General features: G+C 53.8%; 1 protein-coding gene across 2 annotated transcripts in view; it reads right to left on the reverse strand.

Annotated features, from left to right (window-relative positions):
* DOP1B (DOP1 leucine zipper like protein B) overlaps positions 1-20687 on the reverse strand; it is a 75528-nt gene extending 54841 nt beyond the window's left edge. For both annotated transcript variants that reach the window (XR_008390182.1, XM_037127172.2), the window contains exons 1-3: positions 20528-20687; positions 15600-15764; positions 107-288 (exon numbers count right to left, since the gene is read on the reverse strand). Coding sequence is in view for 1 of the 2 variants with exons in the window: in XM_037127172.2 (XP_036983067.2) it covers positions 107-288; positions 15600-15737 (320 nt within the window). In the remaining variant the exon portion in view is untranslated. The remainder of the gene's footprint in view (positions 1-106; positions 289-15599; positions 15765-20527) is intronic.
* Positions 20688-23046: the final 2359 nt, after the last annotated feature.

Consider the following 23046-nt stretch of genomic DNA (forward strand, 5'->3'; position numbering starts at 1 on the left):
TGCCTGAGCCCCGCCCCTGAACCCCGCCAGCTTGCCCTTCACCGGTCTTGGGAACTGGGGCTCCGGTTCCTTGGATTACAGAAGGGGCCCAGGGAAGCCATCGTACCTGTACAGGAACAAATCCTTGGCCAGCCATTTGGTCCCCACGATTTTGAAGACGACCTCGTAGGTTTCCAGGGCCTTCAGGTGCACGCCGCTGGGCAGAGCGGGATGCAGGCACTGCGCCAGTCTCTTGCCGATGACGCGCCGCCGCGGCAACAGGGAGTACTTCAGGCTACTCTGAAGCGCCTGGAGAGCAGGAGGAGAAACCCGTGAGGGAGAAGGTGGTGGTAGTAATGGTGACGGTGGGAGACGGCAGCAGGCCACCGTGGCTGGAAGAGACGAGACAGGACAAGAGGGCAGAGGGCCTGCACGGGACGGCCTGGGGGGCACAAGCCAGGCTCCAGGACGTGGTGCCAGCGACGCCCCCAGCACTGCTGGGCGTGAGGCAGGCTCCAGACTCGAGAGCAAGGGAAAACTGTCTCCCTCAAAGTGACTGTCACCCTCGGGCCAGCTGCTCAGCCACCCGGCACCGTGCATGGGGGCCGTGTGCTTCTGTCTGGGGCAGCCCCAGTCCACACGGAGCGGGCGCCCTGCAGTCATGTGGGGGGGGGACCTCCCGCCCTGGGGGGACTCTGCGCACCCTGGCAGCCCCTGGCTGCTGCCCCGCGAGGGGAAGAAGCCTGAACCACCTGTCACAGCCAGGTGGCTCCGAGTGGGGGGTCACCCAGAGAAGACCGGTGGGGACACTTCTAGGCTGTCACTCCTGGAGTTTCACCAGTTGGGTCCACAGCTGAAACACAGAACCCTGTTGGCTCCAGGGCTGTGTCCCCAAGCAGGACACTGGTCTTGTCTAAAGCATCCCTGGCGACGTGCCTGCTGGGAGTGGGAGCGGTCGTGCCGATCGATCAGCAAGGCCCGGATGCCATGGCTGGGCGGGGCCTCGTGACTCAGTCTTGTAATACCAAGTGTCTGTCACGACCGTAGACATAACTCACGCAAATATTTACTGAAGGCCGCAGGATGAAGTCCACGCTTCCTAAAAAAGCTACTCAGAGGCCTTCCCAGCGTGACTACTGCCCGCCCCCTCACGCTCTGTGACGGCACAGACCCACGCAGGGCTGGCCGCCGTGCGTCCCAGGCAGCCTGCTGGCCCTCCTCCCCTCTCGGAGGCAGGATGGCCACCTGCCTCATCTAGTTTTCCCTGGCTGGGCGCCATGGGCACACCTGTCCCTGGCCACAATGCTGCCCTCAACCCTCCCCTTGTGGGTTGAGTAGCATCCCACAAAGTGAAAGGCTGTGGGTTCGATTCCTGGTCAGGGTACACACCTGGGTTCCAGGTTTGGTCCCTAGTCAGGGCGCACACAGGAGGCAACCTCTCTGTCCTGTGTGATCGATGTCTCTCCCCCTCTCTCCCCCTCTCTAAAATCAATGAGCACATCCTTGGGTGACAATTGAAAAGAAAGAGAGAGGGAGCGAGGGAGGGAGGGAGGAACGGAAACAGACTTTGCGGGTTGTAAGACTGGAGATTAGCATCACCAGGTGAAAATGATTTCCATGTGTGGGACTCACAGCACTTCCAGGAACAGGACTCGCCAGATGGCGCTCCTGCTCCCCAGGATGACAATTCACGCAGGGAATGGGGGTTCAGGCCCCAGTGAAACCCCTTCTGTGGAAGCAGTACTGAGTAGCATCTCATAAACACGCCTGCGGGAGCCCCAGCCCACCTCGTGGTCCATTGGAAAAGGTGGTCTCTTCCCCGTCACCCTCTTCTCTGTGCTGAAGCTCAGGCGCCAGACCACCGAGGAAGAACTGGCTGTGTCTCGTCAGTGGTAAAGGACACCACGAGTCCACGTGCTGGCTCCCCAAATGTCTGCCTTTATGAGACCTTCCCTTTAGCCCCACAGACGGCTAACACACAGCCTTGGGGGAACATCTTATTTTTAGGGCAAACTTCAAAGAGCATGAGAGTTAGCTCGTGATTCATTCCTTCCCCCAGCTGCTAGAAATTCCAAGCTCCGTGTGCTGGTTCAGCCACGTGGCTTCTTCGGAAGCCGCTCAACCTGTGAGCGGTCAGCTCATGTGCCTGGCTGGGGCACCGTGGTGGCCAGCTTGGCTGGTCCCGCACTGGGCCCCCAAAGACAGTAGGAAACTGGAGGGGTTCTGCTGCACCCTCTCCGAGAGGTGGGGTCGAACCTGACGCCCACGGCTGCTGCTGCTGCTTTTGAAAAAGAAAACGTTCTGTTCAGAGCAGCCCAGGGCGGGAAGGCTCCACAAGTGAGTGTGAGGCCCTGCAGATCACAAGCGGGCACATAAAATGCCCCAGTGTCCCCTCCAAACAGACACACTTGGTTTGTTTATGCAGTTACCACGTGATCCAGCCACCCTGCTGGGACACGCGGTCTGCACACTCAGGTTCACTGCAGCATCGATCACAACAGCCAAACCGGTGGGAAACAACCCCGGTGACCGCTGCTGGATGATGGATAAACGAGATGTGGTCCACACACTTCTATGTGACTCAGCCTTGGAAAGGAAGGACGAACTGACAGCTGGGGCAACAGGGATGAGCCCTGAAGGCAGTATTCTAAGTAAGCCAGTCCCCAAGGACAAAAGCTGTGTGAGGTCCCTAGAGCAGTCAGAGTTATAGACACAGAAAGTGAAATCGTGGGTGCTGCCGGCTGGGCCAGGGGACTCGTGCTTCTTGGGCACGAAATTTCAGCCTGGGGAGATGAAGATGTTCCAGAGGTGGATGGTGGGGCATTGGCACAGCGATGTGACTGCCACCGAACTGCACTCCTAGAAATGGGACAGAGGCCGGCGAGCTGTAACAACCACTAACTCGTGCGTGGTGGTCACACACTGGACTGAACCCCAAACTCTTCCCAGACCAGGGGAGACAGAACTCCTTCTAACCAGTTCTGAAGGGACCCAGGGACTCGGTTCAGCCTCTGCTGAGTATGAGTTTAACCCTTCACTAGCGGAACAGCCGCCCCGAACTGAGCACCACCCCCTGGTGCCTGAAGGCCCCCGGTTACCCCGCATCCCGGTACAGGAGTGCTGCCCAGCCCCTCTCCTGCCAGCACGCGCCCCCCCCCAGGCTTTGCTTTGGGAAGACGCTTCTCCAGGGGGAAAAAGCACAGAGAATAGTTCCCCGGGTGCTCCATTGTTTGGGTTGTTTTTCAGGAAACCAGAAAGCCAAAGGGACTGGCCACTGAATAAAAAATGTTGTATACTTAAAAAAAAAAAAAAGACACGATGTTCTTGTACAACTACAGAATAAATACCTCAGGGAACAAATGGATTGGGAAGGAGAAAATGGCCGTGTTTTTTCAAAATCACTTTTTAAAGGGCTAAACAGAAAGGAGAAACTGTAATTAAACGGGAAATTAAACTTCCTCATTTATTTTACTCAGGCACCATATTATTTTTAAAGCATTTCTTGAGCTATAAGTAAGACATAATTGCCATATTTTTAATCTCATTGTAGTCACGGGCTCAGCAGGGGAACCTTTAAACAAAATAATAAAATACAAGATAAAAGCTTAAAAAGGAAGGTTTGAGCCACTTCCGAGCGCGGCTACTAGAGACCCGGAAATGTCTCATTTGCTCCGCCCAGACAGCGTCTCCTTGGGACGTCCCGCGGCCTCTCCGGGACTCCTGACATGGTTCAGAAGGGGGCCACGTGAGAAACACGGTTAAAAACCCCAAAAGGGTGGACCAGGGCCTCAAAATTTAACACCCTTCAAATGATTCAAAAACTAATTCAATAAATTTTATGTTATCTACATTTTACCTAAAATGGTTAAGGTGATACATTTTTGCGTATTTTATCACAATTAAAAAAATTTTTAAAGGCAATTTTGCCATATGGGTGGGAAAAACTCTCTTTGAGTTTCAATTGGTGAAGCCTGTAAAGTAAAAGTTTAAATGTCTCCTCCGGAGTTCCTAGCAGAGCGCAAAGCAGAGTGGAGGTGCGGAGTTCAGGGTGGGGACCTCGACCGTCTGGGAAGGAACAGAGGCAGCCGACGGACAATCAGGCCTCTCGCTCCCCAGCAAGCGGCAAACCAGCACACACCGGCCAGCTTCACAGCGATGATCATCTCACGCCCCCAAACAAGTGGCGCAGTGAGTAGGTCCGGCCACGGGGCAGCAGCTTGAACGCTCATTAAGTCTTTGCCAGGAGCCACCAACAGCACCCTCCCGGAGAGAATGGGCAGAGAGCAGACTCTGAGTAATGACAGGACTGGCCAGGGCTTCCCACATGAAAGCACACCAGGCAGTGACGGCAGAGTGTCACGCCTGAACCGGCAGTGGCCTGGCCACCTTGCCTGCCTGGGAGGGCGGGGGATGGAGAGGCAGGCGCGGCGGGGCTGGGTTTCCAGGCGGGGCTGGGTTTCCCAGCGGCCACTGAGCTCAGCTCTTGTTTAACTGGGACCAACACGTGCTCGACTCCTCTGTAAACAAGGGGCTTCCTTCTCAAAAACATCACTGACTGAAATGTCACATACTGCATGCACCCAGGGCACCCTAACCAGTCAACTCTCAACTCGGTTATGACAGCCATGCCCCACAATCCCAGCCAGCAATAAAGCCACCAGCAGAGAGATCTGCCTAACTCTACCTTCCGCCATCGGTTAGATGCATTAGAATACATTTTTTTCTTTTAAAACTTTCTTTATTTTATTTCTTTTGAATCAGCTTTACCTTATTGTTGCAGTGAATATTAACTTGCACTTTTTCTGGGCAAACACCAGGCTGCAGGGGGAGGTGGACCCTGGGCTGACCACAGCCCCCTGCAGGAGGCCTGGGAAAGCACTGACAAAGGGGGAAGCCACGGCTCCTCCAGGTGGCCGTGGAGGCGGGCTCAGTGGTGGCAGGCACAGTGGTGGCCCAGTGCAGAGGGTGCCCACGAACCACCTCCCCCCACTCCACCTGGGGGAACAGCTCTGCTGCGGGCCTGGCAGTTGCACAGGCTCATTTACAGTGACGCACCGAGGAGCGCTCTGCTGGTCCCACGCAGGAGAGAGAGTCCAGAACAGCCATGGCAGGGGACACAGTGAGGGACGTGGGCTGCGGACCAGGACCTGAGCGGGGCGGCGCCCCCACCTACTTGTCAGGGGTTTTGTGGGTTAGAATCAAAAAGGAGCCGAATGGCGCCGAGTTCCCTTCCGGCTCCACTTCCCCAGGTGACGGTGGACACGTGGGCGCAAACACGGACACACAGACAGGACTGCGGGCCTGCCCCGTCTCTCCCTCACGATGACCCAGGGACCTGACAAGCCGTGTCGCTTCGCTGCGCCCCCTTCTGAATGTATTACAGCCTGCAGACTGTAAATGCCACTCTCCCTCACCATCGCCCACCTCCCCGATCTTGTCAGGCAGAAAGGTTGGGTGGGTGGCCATCACGCTTTCCATGTCCCCAGACTTACCTGTTGTCCATTTCCGACCACGGCGCAGATGCTCAGCGCTTCCTGACATGCACACCCTCACCCCCGACCCCGTGGGGGCCTCTTGGGGGCCCAGGCTCAGCTGAAACACTGTCCCTGGTGCAGGGCGGCTTCAGGGACGTTGGAGCCAGCAGCTGCGTCAGTAAAGGGAGTCGAATGGCAGTGACTTTGGAGGGTCACAGACTTGAAAAGCAAGGGGTGACAAGCATGTAACAGGGGCCCACTAAAGGGAATCAGTCTCTTTTGGGGGCCACCTGGCTCAGAAATGATGGAACATGGCGGGAAGAGCTCAAGGCAACTGAGTTCTACAGACAAGCACATGAAAATGAACTTAAGGCACAAACACACATACTTCAGAACACACTCTAAACCCTAAATCACACATGATGCAGAAAAAACTGAAACACTTATTTATAATCACAAACCAGAGATCTAATAAAAGTAATCATGCCACGAAGATACTAACCGATGCAGCGTATGAAACTTATGTTACTTTTCTGCTCTTGCTTAAACAAATTGTAATTCACGTACAAGTGATGTATTTAACAAGCCAACCAAAGCCTACTATTTTGGACATCAACTTGTTAAATTCAGAGCCAGAAGAGAAGAAAGAAATCCTGGGGACAGATTCTCACTACAAATCTCTAACAGTCTCCAAAACTCCTCCACAGAACTGAACATTCTTGCAAGCTCACACCCAGAAGAACAGAACTAGCTAAATGGGACTAAATCTCATCCCTCCCAGGGCGGGGCAGCCTTCTCTAGAGAGCCCCGAGCGGCCCTTCTTGGTCCTCGCTAGAGTGGGACGGGTTCGGAGTGGCTGCTACAGCTTGGGCCTCATCTTCCCGGGGTGCTCCAGTTTGGCCAGCCCAGGGGTCAGGCACCACACCGTGACCAGGGTCAATTCGGTCTCAGGTTGAGAGGTGAGAACACACCTTCCAGGCTGCACCACCTGCTTGATCTGATGTGCATCTGACCTGTGCTTTGCATCCCCTGCCCCCAGACAAGCTGTCTGCATAGAAGTGGGTGCACCAGCTCTCAGGGATGGGGGCAAGGGCCCACTGACAAGGCACACAGAAACAGTGACTCGGCAAGAAAGCCTGGCTCCCTCCAGATCAGCTCAAGCCCAAAGCCAGCTCTCCTCTCTGACACCAGCCGCTGTAAAACTGCCCAGGACACCGAGAACCAGGAGGCAGACTGTGCGGCTGGCACAACGCAGGAGTGGGGAGAACACGACCTCCCAAGAAAGACAACGAGGGTTCCGTGCTCAGGGTGGAGACAGAAAACCCCTGCAGTCTCCCTGGAAGAGTCTGACGCCAGCCGGCACCACGCGGTGCAGACTGCGAGGGCACAGGCGAGCACGGGACACTCTGCGCCTTTTAAGGGCCCACAGACCCCTTCCCTGTCAAGGAACAAGTGCTCCTGCATCTGCCCTCGGAAGTGATGGGCCCCGGTGGTGCAGGGCGGTCCAGGGTCGCCAGCTCAGTCACAAAGCTTCCAGCTATAAAGGACGGGCCGTCCCACTACACAAGTCTGAATGAAGAAATGTGTCACTCACACCCAGCAGTCTAGAGCGGGGCCACCTGGTCGTGTCTCTGGGTGTCCCATGGGGAGGGGGCAGCATCTAGTGGACAGAGGCCAGGCAGGACGCTGATGAACGCCCGCCTGCACATGGGCAGTGCCCCCGCCCCCGGTCACAGATGTCTCCTGTGCAGAGGCCAAGCAGCCCTGGTCTACGGCAGCCCCAAACACAGAAGTGGTGACCCTGAACTTGAACCCATGTACTCTGCTTCCAAGCTCAGTGTTCCTTACTCTGCATCGCACCCAAATCAGCGCACCTGCCAGGGGCTGGGAGAGTCAGGCCTGTGTACACTCATCACCAGAGGCACAGGGGGAGGGTACCAGGTAAGGCAGGGCTGTGTTCTCGGAAAAAAGCGATTCAGTGATTTCCGAATGGGTCAGGTACCGAAATGGATGGCATACGTTTCTTGTTATACAGAGATAAGAAGTTATCAGAGTTAATAAACAAGGAATAAACTGACCCCTGATGCGACAGGCACCCGAAGAAGCCTGCAGGGTCGAGCTAATGGCGACGCACTAGAGGCACACCCATTAAAATAGGTGTGTGCTGGGTGGGGGCAGGGACCGGGACCTCGCACCCCAGCCACGCTGCCTTCCCTGGGATGGGGTGCAGCTGGGCACGGCTTCCTCCTGTGAAGACCACAGTGGAAGTAACACGTGCCATCGAGACCTCCACATGCTCCCCTCTGCCCGTGGAAGGGGTGGCAGGGAATGGAGCCACCTGCAAAGCCACGTGTTATGGACACGGTGTCCCCGGTTTGGGCCCGTGCGGTGGCCACATGGAAGAGTGCTGCCCAGTCGGAAACGCCATGCGGAACTGAGACAAGAGCAAGAGAGCAGGTTGATAAGATCGACCTCGATCTTACTGGTGGCACTGAAGTCTTGGACTCCTGAGAGTATCATCATTATTTAAACTGTTCCAGAAAATGCTAGCAACATGAGGAAAAAACACAGACTCAGCGTGGGTTGATGGCATGCCTGTCTACCTGAAGAACTCAAGGCAATCAGCCAGAAAACCTAGGGGGAAAATTCACAAAGAGGGCCGGTTTCCAGATTCCACAAACGGATGGTTTCCTGCATGCCAGCAACCAGTTGTAATGTACAATGGAAACCAGCGCAAATACATGTACAGACCATCCAATGCATTTTAGAAACAGGAAGGGCTTATGTAAGAACAACTAAATCCCTAGGGACATGAGCGAACACTTTCTAATCAATGAAGAGAACTCCCACAATTCTCCGTGGGCAAGCCCAGCTGCGTGACAAAGGCACTTCTCCCCCAAATACTCTATTCTTGTTACCTAATGCCACTCAACCCCCAGAAGAGTTTTGGGCTTTATGAGTGATTGCAAAGTCAATCTGGAAGAAAGTGAGCTGGGAATGGCAGGAAGACTCCGCCACAGACGAGGGGTTCATCTGGGCTCAGAACGGGCCCTGCCTGGCAAGGCCGTCAGGAAGCACGGCCACTTCCATGCAGACACGCAGACACTCAAGCAGGTCAAAATGAAGTCCACACACAGACTCACGTGCCAAACGGTCCCCTCAATGACCAATGACACAGGAACTCCCCCTCTGGCAACATACCTCAGTCAAATCTCCACGTGTGAAGAACGTTCATGAGAACTTCATTTAGAGCTATGAAAACCTGGAAGTAAACCAGTCCAGCAATAAAGAGCTTCTAGCTCTCGTCCATTCACACGCATGTGTGACACATGCACACACAACAGAGAGAGCCACGGACGTGCAGCTCTGTCTGCCCTTCCCGCCCCCTTTGTCTGCCAGGAGCATTGACCGGCCGTAAGCCCACCTCCCCTGGGACACCGCACGGGGGCGTCACTACACTGCTGTGTGCCGGCCCACCGCCCCACCACTACCTGAGAAGGGTCGCTGCCGATCTTTTGTATCTTTTGCTGTTATGTACAATGAAACAGTGAAGATTCTCACGGGACCTTTGCGTTGTATTTCTACAGGATTAAAGTAGACTTACCATAATCACAAACTAACGCTAGTCATTGGTCCTTTGGGAAAAGCAAAAGCCGCAAGAAGCAATGCCGTCACCCTGACGGGCTGAAACGGAGAGACCGTCCAGGCTGGCGCCGCAGACGGCGTGCAGGAACCGGTTCCGTGAGCAGGCACCCACTGGACGCAGCCCAGTGCCTATCGACAGGGGAGGGATGGACAAACGGACTGCTTCCCTGGAGCCCTGCTCAGCAGCAAAAAGAAGTGAACGGTCAGCGCACACAACTTGGACGACTCGGAGGACAGCTCTGCCGAGTGAGTGAAGTCAGATGAGAGAGACAAAGGGAACATCCTGCGTGACTGTGTTCCTACAAAATTTAGAAAAGGCACACTGTAGGGACAGAAGGCAGCGCAGCGGTTGCCTGGGGACCGGAGCAGGGAGGGAAGCGGGGACTATGAAGGGCAGAAGGAGGCTCCTCAGGGTGACGGATACACCTCCACTGTCTTCATGTGGTGACAGTGTCACAGGACATGTCCAAGCCCGTCGAGTTATACTCTTTACATACGTGCGGAGCTCGCTGTTTGTCAACGGAGCTACAAACTAGTGAGGCCATTTTACAAAGATAAATAAATAGAAATGTCTACATCTGGCCCACATAAAAGCTTGAACGTTGCTATTGATGTTCAATTAACTGTCCTTTTTAAAAACAGCCACTTTTAATGTATGAGTAGTGGTCTGTCTGAGGTCCGTCTGAGTGGCAGTAGTAACTGAGGACCTCAGACTAGGGGCTTAAACAACAGGCATTTATTTCTCATGGTTCGGGAGGCTGAAGTCCAAGGTCAAGGTGTTGACTGACAGAGGGGCACCCTCCCACTGGGTCCTTGCATGGAGGAGCGACTGACCTGTCTCTCTCTCTCGTAAGGCCAGGGTCCTATCAGATGAGAGCCGTGTCCTGGTGACCTCATTTAACCCCACTACCTACTGTGTGCCAGACGGAGTCACGCTGGGTGGGGGCACTCAGTTCGCCCACAGCACCTTCCTTACCACAGCTCGATGTGACGTTTCTAGCTTCATAACTTTCTTGGCAACACTTATGAAATGAAAGTGGACCAGTGTCCCTTCCCTTATTCATAAGCTCGGATCTGCTGGACAAGTTTTGGTCACTAGATTCCTGGAGAAACCATTCATCTGTCCAAAGCCACATCCATCTGTCCAGCAGATTCGACGGGGCACAGAGGGGCCTGGAGCTGTGGTCTGAATGTCTGTGTCCCCTGGTGTGATGGGTTTGGAGGTGGGGCTGTGGGGGGGGCAGTCATGAGGGTAGAGCCCCCATGAGCAGGACAAATGTCCTTCTAAGAGAGACCCCAGAGAGGGGACACAGAGTCTCTGACCCAGGAAGTGGGATCTCACCAGACACGGAGTCTACTAACACCTTCACCTGGGACTTCTAGCCTCCCAAACGGTGACCCAGTCACCCAGTGACTTTCTGTGAAGTCCCCTGTCTGTGGTACTGTGCCATGGCGGCCGTGCAAACTCACATGGACCCCACACTCGGGACACTTTGTCTGAACCCATTCTATTTAACAGATGAAGTAGTTGATGGTGCTCGGGTGAAAACCAGGGTCCGGTTCAGACTCATGGAGGTTTTGGGGAGACAGGGTGCTGGGGCTGTGAGCTCCCTCCCGCCTCTTCCCCTGGTGCCACAGTGCCGGTCTGAAGGGCGCACGCAGGGGGCTCTGCTGTAAAAAGGAGGGGTCTGCAATGGGGCATGGATGGCTCCAGAAGCCAAAACAGAAGCCCCTGGGGCCTGTGCTGTGCCTGCCAGCTGCTCTCTGGTCACCTGTGAGACCGAAGGGCGCCGAACAAGGCAGCAGAACGCCGTTCTCCGAAAGGAAGCTTCGGTGAGGTTTTCAGATGTACAGAGTCGATTCACCTGTCCCATCCTTCACGTCCGTAGCCATGGTTCCAGCCCGGACTCAGCACAGTATGGGGCTCATATGGCTGAAAACACACTGGGTCCGAAGACACTCAGCGAGAGGGCATGGCTCAAAGCGCAGACACGCAATTGAGCAAATATGACCCTATTCGTGCGTGATCCTATGCCTGAAAACTATTAAAGGGAAACTTTCCTCTAACACAGAAAAATTCTAGGAATGACACTGAAAGTTTAGCAAGTTTTAAACGTGATATAATTAGGATCTGCACTCAGTCTGACGAACCGAGACCTCTCAGGACTCAGTGTTGTGTTTGACAACCTACAGCGCCTGCTCGACGGAGGAAGCATCTGGATGTAACCTTTGTCGCCTACACTGTTGTGTCCATTTGCGTTGCAAAGGTCGTTCAGTAGTTCATCACTAACTTACTCACGGAGTTTCTGTGTACCAGCCTGAGTCCGAGACATCTAACCGTCACCAAAGCCTTACAAATTATTCATTCACCTCGACGCCCACCAGGTGGCCTTGAACGCAGAGGTGGTCCCAGCGCTGATGGAGGCTAGCTCCCTGTAGCGGCTTCTCAAACCTCTCCTGCCCGCACCCAGGGGCTCTCGTAACTCCCTCCTGGCAGCTCTAGGGGCTTCCCTTCCCTCCGAGCACAAAACCTTGATGGGCCCTGGCTACCTCCCCTCCCTCGTGTCACCTGTCCGCCCAGCCACGCCCTCCCCCACTGTGCCTTGGACGTGAGCCCACGCCCCAGATGGTCTCCCAGCCAGCTCGCCAGCTCACCAGCTTGTGTGCAGCCTCCGGCCCTCGGCTCGAATGTCACGTCACCAGAGAGCCCTCCGTCTCAGCGGCACCCATCCTCCCTCCTCTCGACCCCACTTCCCTGGCTGACTCTTCCCCTCGGCATTTGGCACCTGACATGGCACCTTTTTGTGTCCTGTCTCCTGCCCCCAAGCCTCGAGCTCCTTCGGAGCAGGAACTCGGTGTTCACTGCCGCCGCCCGGGAACCCAGGTGTCCCTGTCTGGGCTCTGCCACTGTGTCACTTTGCCAGGCCTGCTATCACGGAGCGCCGCCCAGCAAGCACGACCACCGAAATGTACTGTCTCACAGTCTGGAGGCCACGAGTCCAAGATCCCAGCGGGGGCAGGGCTGGTTCTTCCTGAGGCTGCGAGGGAGGACCTGCTCCCTGCGGCTCCGCTGGCTTCGGGCGGTCAGCTGTCTCTGGTTCCTTGATTTACAATTGCATCACCCCGATCCCCGCGTCATCCTCACGTGGTGCCCTGCCCACATGTGTGTCCAAGTCCCAGTTCCTCCTTTTTACAAGGACACCAATCACACTGGCTCAGGGGCCACCCTAAGTGACCTCATTTTAACGTGGCCACCTCGGCAAAGACCCGACCTCCGGATAAGGTCCCGTTGGAGGGGCAGGCAGGTAGGACTTCAACCTTTTTACTTATTTATATTTTGCATATAAAGCAACCCATAAAAATCACAGCTGTATGACATCGGGCAAGTTAACCTTCAGAGGTGAAATGGGGCCAATAATGGCACCCGCCTCATTTGGATAAAGAAGCCAGTGCCCTGACAATGGAGAGGAGCACCCTGTCCCCATCCGTGAGCCACACGGGCCCTGATGTGAAATAAGCTCCCGGGCTGGACTCTGCAGGCAGGCAGGCTCGGGCAGGCAGGCTCGGGCCCCCATGCCGCCTGCTGGCTATGACCACCACCAGGTGCTCGGTCTGAGGCCAGACTGAAGACGGGCGGCAACGCGGCAGTGCGTGTCAGGTCCTGAGCACACAGTGCTCTCCGTGAACGCCGCCCTCACGGGCAGGGCTGAGGTAGGGCCATGTCACCCTCACCCCGCTGATGTCGTGCAAATTCTTCAAGGGGGCTGCTCCCAGTCACTGCCGGTCACAGCACCAGGACAGGAGGCTCGATACCCGGAATCCGGTACCAGCTACAGCAAAAGGTTGTCTTTTTAAACGTTCATCTGCCACAACTCCTATCCAATGGCATCTGCGAACCTACCAGACGCCTCGCACTAACCTGTCCCCACCTGACATCCGGTCTCTGGTCCTCCCTCGGGGCCGCGCCTCAGGCCTCCTGAAATCCTGGGCGAAAACCTGGGAGTCGAACTTGACTCCTCTTTTTCTCACATCTCACACCTGATACATGAGCAAACCCTGTCACAGACTCGAAGTGCAAGGCTATGCCATGTATTCGGAGCCCATGCCCTGCCCCAAAGCACCGCCCTCTCAGCAGCAGCTCCTGAACCTGAACGCCCCTCACTGCCCGCCCGGCCCCTCCCGCTGCTACCCCAGGGGAGCAGCTCGAAAGGCTTCTAGCTGGGTGCAAGGGAAGCCGGGCCAGGCTTCTCTGCTCGGCTCACCCTGGGGCTCCCCGCAGACTGGGTGGCCGCTGTCAGGCCCTGGTTTTTAAGGGCCCACAGGACTGGGAGCCTCCCTGCCCCTTGCCTCTGTGGCCCTGTCTCCTGCGCTGTCCCCACTCTTCACCTGCTTCCTGACCTCACTGCCCTCTGACACACCAGACCCTCTGAACCCGGTCACATGGCAGCCTCTCAGCAATGCCTTCCTTGATGACCCCGTTCAGTATCGCATCATCCCCCCCAGCACTTGCTGTCCCCTCCCTTCTTTTTTGTTCCCACAATGCTCATCGAGCTAGGACCCCAGCTTCCTCTCGTCCCCGCCAGAATGTGGGCAGGGGCTTGGTGGTTTTGTTCTCTGCTGTTCCCTGATATGTGGAACGACACCAGCCTGTTGGAAGTGCTCCAACAGCTACTGGATGGATGGGTGGATGGATGCCAGAGCTTTAAACTCCTTATGGAAGGCTCACAACTGACTTGATAACCTGCATTTGAATTCCACTCCCAGGTCTATGCCCCAAAGAAGTGGGGGCAGGCGTTCAAACAAGAACTTGTACACAGATGTTCACAGAAGTACTAAACAGCCCAGAGGTGCAAACGCACAGGTCACCAGATGAATGGGTGAGCAACGAGGCCTGTCCTCACAATGGAAAATCACTCAGCCATTAAAAGGAATGAAGTCTCGATACATCTTACAACATCTCGATACATTCAGGTGGATGAACCCTGCAAACATGCTAAGTGAAAGCAGCTGGACACAAAAGGCCACCTATCGCATGATTCTGTTTACACGGAAATGTCTGCAGACACAGGAAGAGCGTCAGTGGCGGCCAGGGGCTGGGCAGGGGAGGGGCAGGAGGGGTTTCCGTTGGAGGGGTGAAGATGTTTGGGAACTAGGTAGTGGTATTCCACAACATGGTGAATGCACTAAAATCCGCTTGACGATACACTCCAAGTGGTTAAACGGTAAATTCTACGTTAGGTAAATGTTACCTCAACATAAAAATGATGAGCACATGCCCTCCCAAAATGAGTGTGCCATTGCTGGACTGCAGGAGAGCCAAGCACTAGGACAGCACAACATCCAGAAAACCTGAATTTGCCTAAATCCCACTCCAGCGCTTCTCGCTTCTCCCTTCCCCTGCAGCCCCACCTGCAGCCCCACCTGCGGGCATGACCGTGAGTGCGTCTCAGCCCGAGGATTCCTGAGGTAGATAGAGCTCTACAACCAGACTCCAGGCTCCTATTTGCTCCTTTCCGACTTCTGTCCATCCAGCCAGCACCCAAGCCGTGACCTCCACAGGTTACAAATACACTTTGCGAGACACCGCGCCGTTCCCGGCCACTGCCTACATGAAATAGCTGCGTCTCCGCGCTGTGCCTGACAGCCCCGGGCGTGTGCAGAGCCACGGTCAGCCCTCTGGCCTTCTTCCCTCCCTGCCCTATTCTGCAAAAAGGTAAATGCAGAAATTCTTTCTCTTTAGCAAGGTTTGTTACAGTGCCCCACGTTTATGACCTGGGACCAGAGAGCTGCAGAGTAGGGCTGGGCGTCCCTCCAACTCCCACACAGCACCGGGGCGCCACAGTCAGGTATCCTGGCCAAGAGTCCCGGCCAGACAGCCACAGAGCAGGCGCATCCTGCAGCCCAGGCATCTGCCTACGGTCACGGCGGCCACCTGAGTGCTTGGCCGTTACTGTGCCATCCCCCCCTGGGCAGGATGGAAAAATACAACGACCTCCAGAACACAAGGTCGAGCCTGCAGGTGACCAGCGTCGATCTTCCTAGACCTGACCCCTTTCCTCGTCCAAACACACGCTGTTTCTGGGCTGATTCCAATATTTATTTCATCCTTTATTCCTCCAGGAATTGCTAAGGAGTAGTAAAATGGTCAAAAAAAATGGACCGAAGAAGAAAAACACAGTAAGTCCTAGGCAGTACATAAAGAACCATTCATCTCTGAATAACTGATTAGACAGTCTTACTGTGTCGAAAGACTGCTCAGCTAGTCTCCTTATAGATCCACACTGATTCTGTGCACAGGGAAAAAAGCTGGGAGGAGGTGTGTAGACTGATAGGTTAACAGCAGGTAACTCTGGGTGACAGGAACGTGGGTGGTTTTTCTTACCTGTATTTTCTAATTATTATAATCACCGTGTGGTATAATAATAAGACAATGCCTTACAAAAACTAGGACGGGGCTGCGTCCCCGGCCCCCATGCCATCCGAACGCGCTCCCCCACATACCTTGTTGAGCTTGCCCAGGGAGGAGATCAGATCTGCCCATTCACTGGACGACTCAAAATTTCTTAAAGCCTTTTCGATCACCGAAGAGTAATTTTTGTATCTGTAGTCATTTAACAGTTCCTGTTCTTCCGGATCCATCTTACATTCTTACAGCAGAGAAAGTGCCTAAAAGTGAATCAAAGGTCAACCAATGAGGCAGCTATTCGGGGACATAAATCGTGCCCAGCCCAGAGCAGATGACGCCCGTCCGTCTGCAAACACCACCACGCACAAACTCCCTGGGCGGGCGATCCAATTCAAATATTTAGCAAGGCTTCCAGGCTGGGCACTATGGTACGTAAAAGATAAACAGATCTGGGCCTCCTGGGTTGAGAGGCAAGGGATGGAGCAGGCAGAAGCAAAAACTCGAGGGTTCCACCTCACCGACAAAATTAGTTCTAGGAGCGAACCTCACAAAGCCGTTAACTATACATTGCTGCCGATGGGTACCTATGAATGCAGAGGGCCCCTCCCACTGCGGGGCATTCATAAAACCGAAGGAAAGGGCCTGTTTGGCAGTCCGACCCTCTACAACTACACTAGAATAAAGGACAGGAAATACTCTAGCAGAAAACCTGGTGGGGAAACAGTTAGAAAACACAAGGATATAAGAGTGTGGTGTATGGCAGCCTGTTCGGTTACTAAACTCCAACCTCCCACCGCGCCCTGTGCACCAGGTGCTGCGGTGACGGCTTTGGGCCAGAGTGTAGGGTCTGGGTGCAAGCTGGTCACGCCAGGACCTGAGGAACCATCGTTTTATTCTTCTTGCCTTTGTACATTCTTCTGACAGATTCTTTTATCTTTTCCTGTGGCTGGATGCATTCATTATACATGAACCACTGGCAGCTATTACAAAGCCCAAGATGTAGACGGTCTAATCCCAACTCCAAAGGCAGCCACTTCCCCTCATTTTTATCCCCATGAGACAAAAGGGGACACAGGTCAGGCAATGCTGCACTAGCCGGACTGTGAAAACATCCATCATTTAGACCCTGTGATGTACACAATACATGGGCACGCTTATGTCGAGTTCTGTTTTTGTCCCTTCGTTCTAAAAATCGGTGATAGTAGTTAAGGCTGATTGTGAAGTGTTCTGTACTTATGACTCTGGAGACTCGTAAGTACCAGAGGACACCCTCCCTGCAGTCTCCAGCATGCAGTCCACCCCCAGAGGGTGAGCAGGTTTGTGCATGTATTTGTTTGGCAGGCTTACACGTCCAGAATCCTGTAAGACTTTAGGATACCTTCGATACACACTTTTTGAAAAAAAAAATCCTATAAAAGATCTGAAAGTCAGCCAATTGGTCTATTCCAACAATTAAACTCTGAAAAATACTCCACAAGGTGTAGAAATGTCAGCATTCCAGACAACAAGCCCTGGGTCCTCATTTTCTCTCTTTATGCCCAGGGATCTCCCCATTCCTATAACTTACAAACACCACCCTCATGCTAATGACCCGTGGATTTGCAACCTGCCCAACTTCCCCCTCTGATGGCCAGATTCCTGCAAATGTCTACTTGACCCCTCTGCCTAGATGGGGTACAATTGTCCCAAACGTAGTGCACCCCGAACTAGACTCTCGAAGTACCTCAACAAAAGGTGGTTGAGCCACACTCCTTTCCTGGCCACAGTGAAGGAGCGTATCTCCTGGTCTGCAAAGAGAAGGAACCAAGGACTGGTTCCAGCTGCAGGACAGACAAACCTGGAAAACACACACTTGGTGGAAGAAGCCAGTCCCAAAGGCCACGTTGAACTCTGTTTGTATTAAGTGCCCAGAACAGCTGAGTCTACAGCGATGGCAAGGAGAGGAGTGATTGCCGAGGGCGGGGAGTGGGAACAAGGAGTAACCACAAATAGAAACCAGGGATCTTTTTAGGGAGATGGAAATGCGCTAAAACTGGCTTATGGCAATGGTTGCACAACTCCGCAAACTCACTAAAAATCACCGACTCGCGTACTCAAATGAATGTTATGGTCTGTAAATTACACTTCAATTAGGCTATTAAAAAAAAAACACAAAGAACCCTTACTCTTGATTCCATCTGATCAACACGCTCCTTCTCCAGGATTCCTTCCCTCAGAAAGTGGCTCTGTCACCCACATCATTCTGGACTCTCCCTTCTCTCCACCGGTCACACTCAACCCAAGTCTGGTTGGCTCTTCTCCCAAAACACCTACAGCCTCACTTGTGCTGTGTGACCACCGCCACACTGTGCACGGCATCTTTCTCCTGCGAGCCTGCACAGGCCCCCCCAATTCTATTGCATCTCCTTCACTCTGCCCCTCCCCACTGCACTTGGCACAGCGCTCCAAGAAGCCTCTTCTTGTGCATTAAAATACATACCCTGGCCAGGTAGCTCAGTTGGTTAGAGCATCATCTGATATACCAAGGTTGGTGGTTCAATCTCCCGTCAGGGCACATACAAGTATCGACCGACCAATGAATGCATCAGTAAGTGGAACAACAAATCAGTATTTTTCTCTCTCCCCTGTTTCTCTCTTTAAAGTCAGTAAATTAAAAAAACAAAAAAATCCCCACCATGTTTAAAGTCCTCATTAAGCTTACAATGAATCCTAACCCCTCCCCGATTCACCCCATGGCCTACAAGGGTCCACCCACCTCTTGGAGGCACTCTGCTTCTCCTAAGACTGACTCGGCTGCCACTGAGCCTTTGCACACGCAGGGCATCTCCGCAAAAACGCAGCATGCTGTGCCTGCCCACCCACACCGTTCCCTATTCACTCTTGGGAAGGCCTGCCCCTTTTTCTGAAATAGCCTTCATACTTTGGTAAACAGAGGTGGTCATTTATTTTGCCAAGTAAGAAGTCAGTACATCCAAATATGTAGTCCATAGCTTTTTTTTTTTTTCCAGGAAATTTTCAGGTGTGAAATCCCAGCATCTCGGAACCACCGCAATCTCCAAGCATAGTCTCTCTGTTCCCTGTATTAAGTATCTAAAAACGGGAAAAGAAACACGAAGGAGACTGGGTTCCCCTCTCAGTTCATAGTCCAATGAAAGGGGAAATACCTAAATACGTAATTTCAGTTTAATGTGGCACACACAGGGACAGAGGGGGAGCTGAAGTGACAGAGTGACGCTGGTAAGAGGCAGGGCCAGACGAAGCCCAACCAGCAGCTGAGGGTCCATGGAGCCCACAGGTGTGGGTGGCTACTTGGCAGGAAAGAGCCGGATCACCAGTAATGTGTATGTTTAGGAGGAGGGTGGCAAAGGGGCATCACTGCTCATGGCAAGGAGGGTGTCAGCTAGGTGAGAGCAGGTAACTGGAGCAGTCGATGTTATGCTTGGCTAGGTGAAGGAAGTACTGTTCAGTGTCACTAACAGCACAGTTGAGAAGTTTGAAAATGGTCACTCAAGCAAGCTCCTTTATTTCAACATATGGGCGGTCGCTACCATGCTGTCAAGGAAGTTTCCTGGCGGACTTGTGAAATCCATCATTTACGCGTGCATTTAACTCATGCAGCACACGAGTCCTGTGAGAAGGGTCTCACTGGCCTCCAGGTGAGGAAGCTGGGAATCAGGCCCTGGAGAATGCCGCCCAGGTCACACGGCAGCACCCAGCAGACACAGGATGGTGGCCCAGGCCGGAGCACACCGCCACATGGCCTGCGCCACATCACGCTGCAGGTAAAACAAACAGCTCAGCTCTTTTGACATTGATTTTGCAATCGACCCTGAATACCTTTTCTGTGCAAGACTCAGTAGCTCAGAAAGACTGATGGAGTTCTACCGCCTACGAACAGTTCAATACACAGAAGAGTCCTTCCTTAAACAAGTGTCATCTGACCAGGTATATCTGTCTGGAAATCTAAAATGTCAGCAGAAAATCTCTCACCTTACCCATTCTTAATTTCTTATAAAAACAAGTTCAAGGGGAAAATCAACAGCCAGATCCAAAGGAAATTCATTATAAAAATGCTTATATGAAGGAACATTTCTGGGTGAGATAAAAAGGAAAACTGAAAAATGACAGCCACCTTCCAGCAAGCACAAACCCATATCAACAGATAATGACTCCTGACCGAACATTCATCTGCAATTGGTTAATTGGTTTAGCCAACTCTGGGGCACATTATTTTGAATTTGGTCTTTCACAGTGGTAATTCAATTGTGGTAAATATAAAGACAGTAATGGGAGCAGGCTGGGGGCTGATGGGGGGCCTCCGTTTCCTTACCCCCCAAAAAAATCCTACAAAGGTTTTCCTAAATGTAGGGCAGATGTCTCAGGCTAGGGAAACACCTGCTAAAGGGCCACCCACGCCAGCCACAGCAGGCAATCTTGCAAGACGCAGGGGACAGGCAGGGAGAGCGCGCACTGCAGTTCAGATCCCTTCTTCTGGGGACTGCCTGGGAGACTTTGGGGTCTTCCCTTAACAAGAAAGCCCTCGTTTTATAAAGGTCTCGGTTCCTAGCCCTCCTCTCCAACTAGGACCGCACAGCAAACAAAGACTCAGCTTCTCGCCTAAGAAGGCAGAGGTGAGGGACTGGAGGGCTATGACCCACCTGACCTCCACCTGCCAAACCAGAGGCCGCTCCAGACGAACAAGGGCGTGGCCGCACTTCCCGCACCTCCCGGAGCCGGGGGAAACAAGCAGGGGACCCTGCCCAGACTCCAGGGCTGCCCCTCGAAGGTCCCGGACCGGAGTCCACTCCCAGGCGCGGCCTCACCAGAGCCACCCCGCACTGCAGCAGTGCGGACCAGGGTCGCGCTCCGAGAACCACCTTCACTCCGGGACCGCCTCCACGGTGCCGCCTGAACCCTGCGCAGCCCAGAGAGGACGCCCGCGCCGCCTCGCCTCTCGCGGGCCCGCGGGAGACGCCCGGGCTCCCTGGCTCCACCGGAGGCCGAGGACATGGGTCCGACTTACCTACAGCTGCGGTGGCCTTTCTCGGAGGCCGCGCCCACGGGCGGCGCAGAGGAGCCGGCCTGTTGGGCAGGAAGAGCCAGTGGCTACAGCGGCTTAGCCGGGAGCCGGGACCGCGGAGGAAGCGCCGCGCCCGAGCCCGTGGGCCACAGCTCCGAGGGGAGGGGCGGGACTGGGATGTGGAGCCTCGGGGTGAGGGGGTGGAGCCGGGGTGGGCCCTCTGTGCTTGGGGCGGGGCTAAGACGGGCTCTAAGAGGGCGGGGCCAGGGGGCGTGCCCTTGCTGTGCAGGGATTGGGCAAAAGAAAGACTTCGGTTTGTTCGGCAGAGCCGCAGGCCTATCTTGGACGCTTGGGGAGGGGTCGGGAGGCCGGCCCCTGACCCAGGGGCGGGTCAGGAGGCGGTACCTCGGCTTGCGCCGGGCGGCGGGGGGTGGGGGGCCGGCAGGCGGGTTCTCAGGGTGAGTTGGCGGGTCTTTCGAGCCGACCGCGGGGCTCGCTCCTACAGCTTCCCGGCGGACTGGGGGCGTCGCAATCAACCAGGACTGTCCCCACTCGCACAGGTGGGCGGGGTGGCTCCGCCTCACACCTGGAACTCTCCGGACACACCCAAAGAATGCAAATCTCAGTGGATCGGCCTGCCAGAGGAGGGGCTTTGGAGTTACAGACTGGAGAACCGTGGGACTCAAGAACCATGGGGCCTAGGGCACCAGGCTCACCCTGTCCTTTCTATCACCCAAACGCTCGGAGAGGAGGCAGACCGCAGAGGCTTGGGGGCTCTGGTTAAGGTGCCTCGTCCCTACAGGCCACAGCTTTCCGACCCTTGGCATCACAGGAGGTGAAGGAATTAATTCCTGAAATGCTCTTGGTTAGGTGCACTCTGGCTCAGAGAGGGCCCCTCTGTAAACCCTTCCTGTCGTTTTCACAAGCCTTTGGAGCTAGCCAGTTCGGAACCACCCTACCTGGCCTGACAGCTGCAGGGCGAGAGGCACCTTAAAGGATGGGCGTCAGGCGGAGTTCACCTGAGCTCCCCCGGTTGCACCAGCTGGGGCTCCCAGCCAACCAAAGCAGTGCCACCTGTTGACTGAGGTTGTAATTTCTATGGAGGCCTCCAGTCCTTTAACCCCTTGAGTTCCATTAGGAATTTTCAGTTCTAGTCTGGGACTCCAGATGGCAAGGGAGTCATGAAAGAATTTAGGGGATGGGGTGGGAGTGGGAGGACCACGAACATTATACATCGCACAGAACATTTCAATTCCCAAGGGGATCTAGCACCTCACCCAGATCACCTGGAATATTTTAACAGTTCGGGATGCGGGGTCTCTGGCCTAACTGTCTCCATCTCTATTTGGCATAAACCAAGTGCCCCAGATGTAAGTCCTTTAACGGTCAATTTTGGAAATGGTCTTAAAGGAGAAGCAGAGAAAAACTGAAGGCTTGAGCATTTGTCAAGAAAAAAACATTTCATGCAACCTGCTCCCCCAATGAAGATCTGATAAACTTTGTCTTACAAAAACAGGGTTGGCAAATGATGAGATTTTGCAGATCCTAGACACACTCCACACTGCACTGAACTAATAAGAGATTAAAGAACTGCTTATACTCACCAATGAAAGAGAACCAGTCTGTGTCGAGACCACCAGGTACCACTTTTTCCTAATACACTGTACATGTCCTAATACATGTATAATATAAATATAATATACATGCCTTGTATTTATGTCACTATCTCCAAAGAACTCCAAGTGTGTGGGAAGTTCATTTAAATTACCGAATTTTTCAAACTGTAAGACACACCGGACCATAAGATGCACCTAGGTTTTAGAGGAGGGAAATAGGAAAAAAAAATTTTGAAGCAAAAAATGTGGTAAAATATTTAATAACATAAATAACATAGGCCACTGCCCCCCTGCCCCCAGTGAGCCAGGTAAGTTACATTCAGACTATAATATACACACCCCTCTTCCTCCCAAATTTGGGCGTGGGGTGTAGAAGAAAAGTTCCTCTTATAGTCCAAAAAATACAGTAGTTTTGATAAATTCATGTAGTAGTTACACTCGGATTTTCAGTTGTGTGGGAGGTCTGTACGCAGGCAGATATGGGTGACCTTTTAAGCCTGTCTCTCCTATAAACTTGGCTCTAACCCACCCATCTAGGTAGAAGTCCTGCATCGTTCTGCATTTGACGCCGTGCCCACTTGTGGTTGACTCACAGGGACAACTAAACCTTTGTTCGGCGCAGTGTTATCATCGGCCTCATTGTTTCCACCCGACATTGCAGCTCAGAGGCGTGGTCTGCCACAATCCTTGCCACTGGTTTGGTAGGCAAGGGAGAAGGCCAGGTCTCAGGCTGATACTGTGGGTGGGCTCACCACACATGGGTCAACCTAGAAAAGTATCACAGAGAAGCTGATGTGGGCGGGGTTGCTGGCTCCTAAAAAACACATCTTATGGGATAACCATTTAAAATATACCACTTTTAAACCATATTTTAATCATCCACTTTATGGAAAAATTCACACGGAG

This window comes from Artibeus jamaicensis, unplaced genomic scaffold (assembly GCF_021234435.1).
Source record: "Artibeus jamaicensis isolate MK-2021 breed Jamaican fruit bat unplaced genomic scaffold, CSHL_Jam_final scaffold_474, whole genome shotgun sequence".
In the NCBI taxonomy this organism is placed as follows: Eukaryota; Metazoa; Chordata; class Mammalia; order Chiroptera; family Phyllostomidae; genus Artibeus; species Artibeus jamaicensis.